Raw genomic sequence first — 12752 nt, 5'->3', positions numbered from 1 at the left:
GAGTACAACAACTATTTAGGAAAACTATTGAGGACAGCGCTGACATCAAGCTCCTGTATGCGAATGTCTCTCTCGTCTCTCACTCTCTGTCTCTTTCTCTCTGTCTTTCTCTCTCTCTCTCCGTCTCTCTCTCTCTCTCTCTCTCTCTCTCTCCGTCTCCGTCTCTCTTTCTCTCTCTCCCCGTCTCTCTCTTTCCCCGTCTCTCTCTTTCCCCGTCTCTCTCTTTCCCCGTCTCTCTCTTTCCCCGTCTCTCTCTTTCCCCGTCACTCTCTTTCCCCGTCTTTTTCTCTCCCTCTCCGTTTCTCCCTCTCTCTCTCAATTTCAAGGTACTTTATTGGAATGATTGCAGGTTCTTACAATATTGCCAAAGCATTGAACATATAACAAAAGACATACAATAAGTACAATCATTAGAGTAAAATCTCTATTCTCTCTCTCACACACACAATTCCCATCCCCATCCCAATAATTAATCTATAAACTAATACTAATCCTCTAGCATAGTCTTTCTTTAACATCTATACACGTCTATGGACTGACCTGTAGGTGGTGTGAGGGGTGTAGACGTAGCGAGCGGGAAACTCCAGCACCTCTTTAGTGGGCCGTACACGCGGGTCAGGGTACGGCTTCACGTGGAGCAGCTCCGGAGACAGACAGTAGTGAGGGGCCTCGGGGGCCGGCGAGATGTCTATCTTTAACTGAGCTATACAGAAACAGACAGGGTGTGAGGACATGTTCAAAAAAATAAAACCCGTGAGAGAAGAACACGAGTGTACAGGTACCTGTCACAGGCCTGAGTCGCCGCAGGACAGATGATGGCCTCCTCATGTCCGCCAGGAACTTATACAAGTCCTCATCGCTCAACCTGTCACCTTCCTGAAGCGGAAGCACAAAACAGCAGCAGTGACATATAGGAAAACACAATACGAGCATATATGAACAATCATCATAGATACGTTAATAGAGAACGTGCCTGTTTGAAGAAATTAGTGACGGTGAGAGTGGCCGGACGAAAGTTGGTGAAGTTGCACGTGTCGTCTCCGACACTCATCCTCTCAAAACCTTTCTTCTTCCTCTCGTTCCACGTCCCTTTACGTTCTGTAGGAAATAAAAAAGTGCCGTTTTATATCACAAAAAAATATACACAACTATAAATAAGTATTTGATTTACACTTTGTTGGGGGATGTAAAACGCGAAACGAAAAGCTTCTTGTCATGACTCATGAGTATGAAAGTGTTAGGGATAGTTCTTCCAAAAAAAATGTTTTTCCATTATTTATTCACCCTCATGAAGATTTCACAAAAGAATATATTTTGAGAAATGTATCAGTGGTTTTATGTTCATACAATGGGGCTAATGTTGTTTGGATACCAACCTTATTCACTCAAAATATATATTTTTTTGTGTTCTGCAGAAGAAACTCATACAGGTTTATAATGATATAAGACTGCGAAAGAGATGAAAAGAATCTTCGTTTTTGGTGAACTGTTCATTTAAAATATTTTTATTGCCATTTCAGTACATCGTAGATCCACATAGAACATAGGCCTGTAAAAAACTCCTACCAATATAAAATACAAATCAACTAAACTCTCTAGAAGTGCTGAAGGTAACAGTGCTGTGAAACACACCCGTATCTGAGTCTGAATCGGAGCGCTCAAGCCCTCCGACGCTGCTCACGATGTTAAGCAGATGAATGGCCGTCCATGCAAAGGGCATCCGGAACCGTCCCAACCTGGTGCACATCTGCTCGGCTTGTGACCTCAACTTCTCCAGCTTCTCCTTATGCTGTAAGGACACATAGACAGAGAAAAAGGTCAAACCCAATTGAGCAATGCCCGCGTAAAGCTACAAGCTGAGCACCATTGCAGATCATGCCATTTCAAACAACCAAAAAAAGCAACTTGGCACTGGAACGATACAGTGACAGTGACACAATCCAGCATCTACTTGGACCTTGCTCATATCGAAGAAGATTGACAAATATTGCAGCAGTCCAGGCCAAGTTGAGAAATCCTCATTGCATATCATACTGTAATCACGTGTACCTTAATGGAATCGGATTCCTTCATGACCATGTACGGCTCGCAGCATTCGCCGATATCCCCCTGCTGAAGAACTTTCTCCAGCTGAAACACACACACATTTTAGGCCGTTATCATTGTCCGTTGACCTTCATTGACCTCTAAAGGCATTGCGCTCTCTGCTGGTCTTACCTTAATGACAAGGAAGATCTCAGGGGACGGGTATGTGATGGAGAAGATAGCAGATCGCGCCAGGGTAGAGATGGCTACATGGGGGTTATGTGGGCGAAGCAAAGTCTTCATCTGATCCGAGTTCAGATCGAAGTAAAAATCCTCTGAAATCTAAGGAAGGAAAGTAGAAGCAGGAGAGAAAACGGGATGTGAGAGAACATGATCTCATGGGTTGTTTACGTCCCTTCTGTACATAAGCAAAGACCACAGAGGACACACGTGACCGCTTACTCGTGCATTTTCTCCTAAAATACCGTTTCAGTATGCTTTTTACAGGAATAATTCCACTGTGTCTCGCCCAGCACCAGCGGCTTAAAACTGCAACCTTTTCAGTGAGCAGTCCAGACTTTTAAAGGGCTGAAAATTCTGTCATTTACTCGCCTTCATGTTATTCCAAACCTGTGTGATGTACTATGAGCCGTGGCGCTCAAATTTGGTGAGGATTAATGCCACGCAGTGCCTTTGAAGTTTGCTCAGCACGTCTTGAGGGAAGTTTGAATAAGCGTGAATGAGATTAGATAGTTACACTGGAGGGGAAGATTTTCATCAAAAAGCAACAGAATGTTAAATCTGTTCCCTGCAATAAGTTACAGAACCTTTGAAATACACCACCACGTCATATGGGCACCTTTATGGTGTTTTTAACATGATTTTTTAAATCACATTTTTACTTCATATGCTGACAAATATCTCTGTTTGGTTTATGCTCAAGTTACACACTAGGTTACTAAAGGTTGAGCAAATGACAGAATGTTCATATGTAGATTCATTACTTCTTCATCATGATTTTGCGATTGCATTTTTCGAATTTTCACAAATTCTTATTCATCACTTATTTACTTACGAAATTTACATTGTGTACATTTTGGGACTTTTTTAAGGTTATATCTACAAAGTCAAATCAAATGGATATTATTAATATTAATATTGCAACAGACTGCTGACAGTTTAAAGGGGTTATATGACACGGTTAAAATGAGTATTATGGTGTGTTTTAGATGTAATGCCATGTGTATACACGATTTAAGGTTCAATTACGCTGTATTTTCCACATCCCGTCCATGTTTGTATTCTCTTTACCCTGCCTCTATGAAACGTGCACATTTTTTACAAAGATCATCACTCGAGGTGAAAAGCGAGGTGATTGGCCAGTTAACCAGTGCGTAGTGATTGGTCGAATACTGCAAGCGTGTGACGGAAATGTAACGCCTCGTGCCATATTTGGAACATTAGGTTCCAAAGCAATGGTACTGACGGGTACACCCAAGTTACTTGCGTTTACATTTGGGCGATAACTTATAACACACCATAGACACAGAAAAACACGTATTCGGGCTCTATGACCCCTTTAATTTAGGCTACAGCATCTTCACAGGCTTATAGAAAGATGAAAATTCTGTCATCATTTACTCGCCCTCTTGTTATTTAAATTTAGTCATTTAGCACACGCCTTTTATCCAAAGCGACTTACAAAGAGTTTAGGGAGCAACAAGCAATATGTCATATGGAGCAATTATACAGTAGCTGCCAATACAAAGTTACTGGTTTCAACTAAAGCTGGGCCACAACCTGGTGAGAGAAAGGGTGTGTTTTTTTTAATATTTTTTTTTATAAATGGGTTTTAAGTAGTTGGTTGTGAGAGATGTGGTTGACCGGACCGAGTAAGGAAGAATGTTGTTATTTCAAACCTGTATGGCTTTCTTTCTTCTACAGAACACAAAAGAAGATATTTTGAAGAATGTTGATAACCGAACAGCAGTGGCAGCGATTGACTTCTATTGTATGGACACAAAACCAATACAAGTAAATGGCTGCCATCACTGTTCAGTCAACAACATCTTTTTAAAGATCTTCTTTTGTGTTCGACGGAAGAAAGAAACTCATACAGGTTTGACACGACAAGAGGTAAATGATGACAGAATTTTTATTTTTTGGGTGAACTATCACGTTAAGATCACAACTGACATTCTCAGATGACGCCGAGATATTGTTGTACCGACACAAATATTAGTCTGCAAACTACTATTGGTCAAACTGCAGAGATTTCATGAAAGAAAATTGACATTTGTACCTTTTTCTTTTCCTTGACATCATACAGAGCCAATGTTCCGAAGATTGGCTCAATTTCAATCTCAAATCTGGAGGAACAACCACAGCAAGTCAGAACACATTGTTTTTGATAAAGATCTTCAAGGTGAACGTGTGATCAGAGGGTGTGTTAGGTTATGATAAATGAATGCAGTTTTATAATAGGGCTGGGCACTGATTTTATGTTTCAATTCTGATTCATCCTCAATTCAATTAAACAGAAATAGTGCAGAGCACAACTTTAAAGATGACACATCCATCTGAATATAATGTCCAACCAGAGTTTTTTTCACATGCCAAGAGAAGCAGACAGGGGGATGGGAAATACATACTGAAAATGGATCAGTCCAGGAAAAATGACATGCTTCTTTTTCATGAAAAATGAAATAAATTAAATGAAATAATTAAATTAAACAATGAATGTGTGACAGAAGAAGTTAAAGCACATTTGTACAAAGCGGATGCAAAGATCAGGCACTGACCCAGTGACCTCAGATGGGTGGGAGGTCGTACAAAAAGGGCTGCATGATAGTTTATCGCGATACCACTAAATCTTATTGAAATCACGCTGGCTGCGATATGCAACAAGTCCATTTTTTTAATGCGTAGCCACGGCTCTGGGAACAGTAGGAAATGCTGCTCGATCCAAAAGCAGTGCGAGTTTGAGTCACTTACAATGTGCATTTGAAAAAGCAACACCAGTCAAACAGGATCATTATAAATATACTTTATTATCCTTAAAATACCTGATGATGCTTGAGTAACAGAGATAAAAGATGTAGGCATTCCCTAGATTCTTTAACGTGTTATGGACTACTTCTGCTGTGCGTATTTGGAGATTCGGCACGAGAGCGCCCTCTGGCTTTCGGGAGCAGCATCATTTTCCCGTACTTCACTCAAAAGTTGTGCAAAAATCACGTGATATTTATCGTCTGTTTATCACCACAGCCTTACTACAAAACATTTTACTCATCACCTTAAATCAGATATAAAGATTGACCTGAAGATTTTAAAGACTGCGATTAATCCATGAAACGACAGTTTTACCCAGCCCTATTCCTAACTTAGAAATGTCTTCGATCAGATCTTTCAGAGACTCACTTGAGAGACAAACACTTGACCATGATTCTCTGGCCACTGTGTTCTTTGGGCACCTCCGGGATGGCACATCTCTCCACGGCTTCATCCTGTCAAACACACAGCACAGTTATTAAGACTTCAGCTCAGCCAACGCCATGGCAACGTTTGCACAGTCATCAGAAACAATGTGTACACAGACATGAAGCGAGAAGACGAGCGGCAGCGATGCGGAGGAGAGCGAGAGGAGGAGTGACAATGAACATGCCATGTAAGAAAGTTCAAACAACATCACAGATGGATAATAAGAGAGAAGACGTCCCCGCTATTGAACCTCAGCATGACAGCTCTCCTACATAAAAACTCATGAATGTCACTCATCGTTTCCTACGTATTAAAAACTCAACTTTCCTTTTTTATTCTGCCATACTCTCTGGCTGTTACTTTGTTTTGCGTGTGTGTGAACTCTCTTGTGTGTGTGAACTCAGACCTCATCCGGTGCGGGGTAAAGGCCCAGCAGATCAGTGTGGCGGGTCTGCTGGCGGTTCTCGGCGTTGCGGCGGTCCATGTCCTCGGGGGCCGTGCGCTCCAGCACGGAGGGCAGCAGCGCGTCGGGAGTGGAGTTCTTCAGGTCAAATATACTGGAGGCCCAGCTGCCACGCGGTGTGTCATCCAGCGACACCGACTGCCTCTTTGAGTCATCCTGCCACAGATAAAACTCAACATTACCACCATTCTAAACCAGAGAAATTTGAAATTATAAATACAATATAAAGGTGCTGCAAATACAACAGATGTACTCAAAATGGTGCAAAATAATGGCAGTTATCTGAATTTTTTATATGAAAAATCGGAATATAATTGTCCCGCCAATCCAGCACTGTATTAGACATGTGGTTACCTGCTCCTCCTGACGATCAGCTGAGGCCTCATCCAGCTCAAAGGTTTGTTTGACCAGTCCTTTCTGCTTCTCTCTCTGCCGTTCAGAGTTGTGAGGCGTCTGTGTTGTGCTGTATCTCTGATACCTGTAAGATCATAAATCAGCGTGCTTAAACTTCTACTATTCCACCAAGTTCTCCAGTAAGAATCTATGCCGTATCCAACCAGTTACAAATTTGGCCACATTTGCCTCTAAATATAAATGACTGTTTATTTCTGATAAACTGTAATATTTTGATCGGAAGACGTATGCTTAAAGTTCCAGTGTGTGAGTTTTAGCGACATCTAGTGGTGATGTTGTGAATTGCAATCAACAGCTCACTTCACCGCTCACCCTTGCCTTTCAAAGCACTACGGTGGCTGAAACAGGGCTAAGATGTCTTCACTTTTTGTGTCTTTGCCAAAGGAGATAGCAGATTTATAAAACACCCTCTTTAGAGAAGTTTGTCCATTTAGGGCTACTGTAGAAACAACATAGCGAATTCAATGTAAGGGTACCCGTGGTGTATGTAGATAGAAAAAGCTCATTCTAAGGTAATAAAAACGTAAAGCTTCATTATGTAATGGTGCATTTCCATCACGGGAACTTTCCCCCAGAACTCTTTGGGACAGTAGTCGGTGTCACCACCGCAATAACAGGTTCTGGGTAAAAATCCCCTCCCAGAAAGTCCGAGCTTGCGAGGCAGTTGTTTTCCAGAGTTCCGGAAGATTCAGGGGTGGGTCGGCCTTACTGGTCCAATATGCTGATTGGTTGAGTTCACAATTTAATTGGTTGACTCTAGATGCTGCATAGTGTTCTTGTAAAGTATGTTGCTGTGCGTGTAGTTTCAGCCGTTTACATTTTTTTAATGGATAAAAAATACAAAAGATGGATTTATAAAAGGGTTTTGCAGAAGACGAAATCCAACAGACATTTGAAACGGTGACAATTAATGAAAATGTTTTCTTAAGAATATCGAGTCGGTTATACAAGCTGGGCATAGTCGCACAAAAAAATTACGAGTGTCCGTCTCTTTATGTGACGTCATCATTATTCGACATTACCGCCCCCTGCTGGACTGGGTGGAGTCGTCACATGCAGTCATAGTTACGAGACTGATTTGCCTAATCTTCACGGTACCTTAAAACACAATGGAAACGCAGACAGCAACAGGTCTCGGGAGAAAAAGTTCCTGGGACAAGTTGTTCCAGGTAATTTCGGTGGAAATGCTCCGTAAGGTCTTTATACACCTCTGAAGACATAGTTATGTATATCGAATTGAATTTCTCTTAATAGATCCTCATTCATCTCACATATTGCAGCTTAATTTATACAGATAAATTGGATCTATGTTCACATTTTAAAGTTTAAAGATTCCTTCAATACTGTTTAAAGCATAAAACAAAATAAGTAGGTGTGTCCAAACTTTTGACTGGTGCTGTACATGTATTTCATATTGAAATGTAAGTCAAGTGGATAGTGAAAGTGGATAAAAGCATCTGCCAAATGCATAAATGAAAGCTGTTGTTTGAGGCAGAACACTTACTTTCTCTGGATGATGAGCCAGTCATCAGTGTAGACACTCAATGCATCTCTCACTCTGGCGTCCAGCGAGCTAGTACACAAACATTATTACGTCAAACCCTTATGTACATTCAATATAAAGGCAGCACAGCATATTTTATCCAAGCAAATGAGATTATCTGATTATTACCAATGAGGGCATGAGAAAGGGTAAGGTCAATATACTGTAGTATCTTTGTGTATGTTTAAATGTGTGTGTGATGGGCCACTCACTCCTCTTCAGGCACAGGCGGCTCTATCGTCACACACTCTCTCTCCTGCAGAACCAGCTCCAGATCATCGCTGGGAAAATCCAGCAGCTGTCTCAGGCATCCGGGCTCTGCTCCTGGTGGATGACTGCTTACATACTCCTCAAAATCTACTGGCTCCACCACCTCTGTGAGTGGCATCTGAAAGAGGACAGGTCCATTTCTGACATGAGTTTTGAAAATATAATGAACTTTATTTTTAAAGAGTCCAACGTGAGTCATCATGATAGGACTCTTTAAACCGCTTCAGCGTAGGTGTCCAACTTTTTTCAAAAGCAAAAGAATAGTCTGACTGTAATTTAATGACTTCAAATTACGAGAAGCTTGTTGTATTCAGCAAGCTACAGTTTCTAAATAGCTTCCCTAACAAAGCTTTAACTAAAAACATTGTTTCCAGTGAGTTAGTGTTTGAGTGCGTGTATAAAAAGAGAAGAAGGGGAACTGATTTTGGTTTTTGGTCATTTCCACTTTCCTTTTTGACTCCTGTCCTTAAAGGGACAGTTCACCGCAGAAAATTATGTCATAATTTACTCGCCCTCAAATTGTTCCAAACCTCTGTACATTTCTTTGTTCTGTTAAACATTTGGAAGAATGTCAGTTACCAAACAGATCTCATCCCCCATTTACTGCCATAGTAGGGATGAGATCTGTTTGTTTACTGGCATTCTTCCAAATATCTTCCTTTGTGTTCAACAGAACAAGAAAATTAGACAGGTTTGGAACTATCTGAGAATGAGTAAATGATGACAGGATTTTATTTTTGGGTCAACCATGTCTTCTTACCGTGAATCCCATATTAAACAAAAAACATGCAATAGTATTAATACTTATACATTGTTTAAATATAATTTTCAAAAGTTAAGGGTTGCTTGACTGTGATGTTGCTCATGATCTTAAAATGATTAAGGTGTGTAAAATTATTTTGTAGACAAAAATATAACAGGATACTTTCAAAGAAAAGGCGAAATAAAGCACAATTTAAATGCAAACCTCTTATTTATTTTGCATTTTTTTTTACTTTTGAACAGTAGTGTATATACTGTATTTTGCTCAACCTTGTTGTGTGTCATTCTGGTAGAGCAAGTGCTCTCGTTACATGATTTATAGAATCAGATTCAAGTCAAATTTTAGCATCTTGAATCCTGATTTTTGTTTTCAAAACAAATATTCTACAAACTGCTGAATGACGCACTCATCCTACTTAAACAAGTTTGGAAGGATGCCACAGAAGTGCGTGTAGACAGGGAGAATCTGACATGAACAAACACAAAACAAACCGGCTGATGAGCTCCAGCACGTTTTTTGGACATCTGTGGAGAGCCATATTCTCGGGAAACCTGCTTCCTGACCTCAGACGCTACTGTCCTGTGAGAGAAAACAACAGAGGGAGGAAATTATATTTGCATGATTTCTTATCACAAAGATCAAGATAATATACGCGAAAGGTGTTTATATCAGAAGGCACAATGGTGGCCAAAGCTGACAGCTGCTTTGACAGTGATGGTCAAAAAAAATGTTTGAAGGGATGCTAAACTGCTGGCTGAAAGCAGGCAGGATGCCACAGCTCTGCCAATTTCAGAACTAAATATAAATGAGAAGCTTTAATGCCGAACAACCCGGCAACCCCTCATCCACTCAGAGTTGGCCTGCAGCTGCCGCCTTACAAACTCAAAAAGTCTCGCTCTCATTCAGACAAAGATATACACACAAAACACACATGCTCACACACACACACAGCTGCAAATACTCCAGTTCCCATCATTAGTAATGCTTTCTTCTTATACTAACATTTTGTTAATGTCAGTGCTTAAATGTAACTTTTTCAATTTAATCTTTATAGGCAAACAGACTTAAAATTTCATCTTAGCTGTTCTTGATTTTCAAGCATGGCATGAACTGCTTAAAACACCTCACACGACATCATCAGGCCTAACTTCTTAACCAATCCCGACGGTCCGAATGAGCGGACGTGCCCACCTCCCATTTCCTGAGATTATAAAACAGTGACTGAAGGAAAGGAAACTCCTAATTCCCGAAACAAACATTGAGCCTGACAGGTCAGCAGGGTCAAGCTGATATGATGATAATAAGACTTTTTATTTCAAAGCATGAAATGGCACAAGATGATTTGTGTTGACAAATCCACAGTGTGAAATTTTCATTTAAAACGAAAACAATACCTCCAGGACAGACGATATGTTAAGGAATGCTGCTTGCATGGTGGCACACCATTTCCTCTTTCAAAAGGAAAGAGGAAAACTTTTTAGCTCTAAAAGCAATGGCCGGAATGAAGCGCAACACCCTTTCCTACATCCTGCAGTGAAACAATAAGTCTGTTCTCACAAAGGGTGAAGACGGTGAGGAGGACCGTGCAAAAGAAGACAAAAAGTGAATGAAACCTTAGCCTCCTACGTTTCATCCCTCTAGGCCAGAAACCAGGGACAGAACACAGACTCCGTCATGTTGCAACCTCGAAATTATAAATCAAGCAAAATGATTACAGTTCTTAAGAATTGTCATAGATTTTATTTTATTTATTTGTTTGTTCGTAGTGAAAATACTAGTTTCATCTAAGCACAACCCTTAGACTAAAGAGAATGAAGCAGCACAAAAACTCCTGCCTGGTTATGCTTTTTTAAAAAGAAGAAACAAAGTACGTAAAACAGATCTTTCAGAATTCAGACGCATACTGTACAATGGTAACACAGGTTTTGTACAGCAACAATACAAGCACACCAAAGACGCTGGATACGTGGATGTTTACCTTTTCCAACATTCCTGGATTTCACGTTTTTGTTAAACAAGTTCACAAGGCACGCTGGAGCGATTTTAATCTTAATCTAAAGTTACCAGGGCTGCTCCAGTTTACAAATAACAACAGCCATAACAATGATGACTTTAAAAAATAAATACAAATGAAACAAATCACACAGAAATATTGCTCAATTTCGGTCTAGTCGTAGAACTTTAAAACATGTCATGCAATTCCAGTGATGCAAAAAAGTGAAAAGATCGTTTAATAACAACTTACTTTTAATGACCTGATATATACAGAACAAAAACAGGGTTAAACATTCCAATTTCAATGCTTTTCATTTTCTAATGCAATGAACCATCAGATGTGTGTGTTTTGGGCCTATCCCAGAAGTATTTAATGATATTCTATTGGCTCCCATCCCCTAGTGAACATCCCACCAATACAGCCCGACAACAAACACAATTCCTCATTTATAAAGATGAAATCCAGTTGAATATCTGTGATTTTTCTTTATTTCCAACAGGGAAACGAAAACAACAATACAGGGAATACAGTAACAGCAACAGAACAAACAAAAAGTTGCCAATCCGTAACGTTAAGTGATCTGTAAACTATACACAACTTCACAGTAACACTTCAACAATGAAATAAAAGTTTAGCCCTGGGCACATTCCCGAAACACAAAGTGACATCTGCGAGCAGTTGAAGGTGTCGCCGCATTCAAAGCGACAGTTGCGATGTCACTATCCGCGCTCACATTACCGCTCAATTCACATTTCAACAACATCACCCGTCTAATGCTGTTCATTTAAACACAGCACACTAATATATTTTCATTGCAAAGCACTTTGTCGGTGATGAGAGTAAAACACAACCTGTTTCGATGCAGTGTCATATAACGTTACAGTAGTTGCGAAGTGCATTGGACTAAACAAAAGGTTCATCCCTTTGTAACTCGTGGCGGATAACATCTACCACATGAATCGATCCCGATCGACATTACGACACATTTCCTGTCGTACACTTTATAAAGTGTTCCTACCTGTTGATCTTGTGCGCAAAAGCCCTCCGCTCGCTCGTTAGGGTTGCCATCCCATCAGAACTGGGAGAGCTCCGTACAGTTTCCCTGGACTTTGGCGATATTGTGGAGTTCAGTCATTAGCTTCCTTGTGTCGGTTTTGGGGTGAAATATCGCCTCCTATCGGTCCGGAGCTGCACGGCGGTCTGTTGGAGCTCATGCGGCGCTGCGCGGACAGAGTAGTATGTGACGTCAAATCACCGCGAGAGCGAAGTGCAAGCGCGGTTTAGCACAAATCGTCTTTCGCATCGCTCTCGCGATACTTCCATGTAATAAGCCGATCGGTATGCGCAAGACAGCAGTATGTCGTATACACCAAACGGTTGCCAAACCAGTTTCGACTGACGCACCTGTCTGTGTCTCTGGGGATCTGTGGTGCTTACCATGGAGAACTTGAGAAGATGGAAAGGTTTGTTTTCACCTTCATAGCAATATTTTGAATAGAGATGTACACGACAAAATGCTTTAAAATGCATTGGTTCCCGGGCAAATAAAACAAGACTAAAACATGAATACAAAAGAATATAATCAAAATATAGTTTTTGATGATATCAAAATCAGATATTAACAGATTTTTTATAAAAACACAATTTATAGAAGATAGAAGCTATTGTTTAACACAAAAAAAATCAAATGTGTTTAGTTTCCCATACAGCTTTTCCAAAATATGTTAGTTTGGCCAAATCACGATTATTTATTACCCGAATCTCAAAAAGATTATGTAGCGTAAACTCCATTTTATTT

General features: G+C 40.4%; 1 protein-coding gene across 2 annotated transcripts in view; it reads right to left on the bottom strand.

Annotated features, from left to right (window-relative positions):
• Positions 1 to 12042, bottom strand: part of LOC130425673 (dedicator of cytokinesis protein 6-like) — a 39827-nt gene extending 27785 nt beyond the window's left edge. For both annotated transcript variants that reach the window (XM_056752005.1, XM_056752006.1), the window contains exons 1-14: positions 11973 to 12042; positions 9450 to 9537; positions 8138 to 8313; positions 7887 to 7955; positions 6323 to 6446; positions 5912 to 6124; positions 5446 to 5531; positions 4328 to 4394; positions 2218 to 2367; positions 2050 to 2130; positions 1633 to 1789; positions 970 to 1098; positions 783 to 872; positions 541 to 703 (exon numbers count right to left, since the gene is read on the bottom strand). In XM_056752005.1, coding sequence (XP_056607983.1) covers positions 541 to 703; positions 783 to 872; positions 970 to 1098; positions 1633 to 1789; positions 2050 to 2130; positions 2218 to 2367; positions 4328 to 4394; positions 5446 to 5531; positions 5912 to 6124; positions 6323 to 6446; positions 7887 to 7955; positions 8138 to 8313; positions 9450 to 9537; positions 11973 to 12022 — 1643 coding nt within the window. In that variant the 5' untranslated portion in view covers positions 12023 to 12042. The remainder of the gene's footprint in view (positions 1 to 540; positions 704 to 782; positions 873 to 969; positions 1099 to 1632; positions 1790 to 2049; positions 2131 to 2217; positions 2368 to 4327; positions 4395 to 5445; positions 5532 to 5911; positions 6125 to 6322; positions 6447 to 7886; positions 7956 to 8137; positions 8314 to 9449; positions 9538 to 11972) is intronic.
• Between the last annotated feature and the right edge of the window lie 710 nt (positions 12043 to 12752).

The sequence above is a fragment of the Triplophysa dalaica genome, chromosome 7 (genome assembly GCF_015846415.1).
Source record: "Triplophysa dalaica isolate WHDGS20190420 chromosome 7, ASM1584641v1, whole genome shotgun sequence".
NCBI lineage: Eukaryota > Metazoa > Chordata > Actinopteri > Cypriniformes > Nemacheilidae > Triplophysa > Triplophysa dalaica.
Note: the sequence above shows the minus strand (reverse complement) of the source record. Positions and strands in the feature narration are given on the sequence as shown.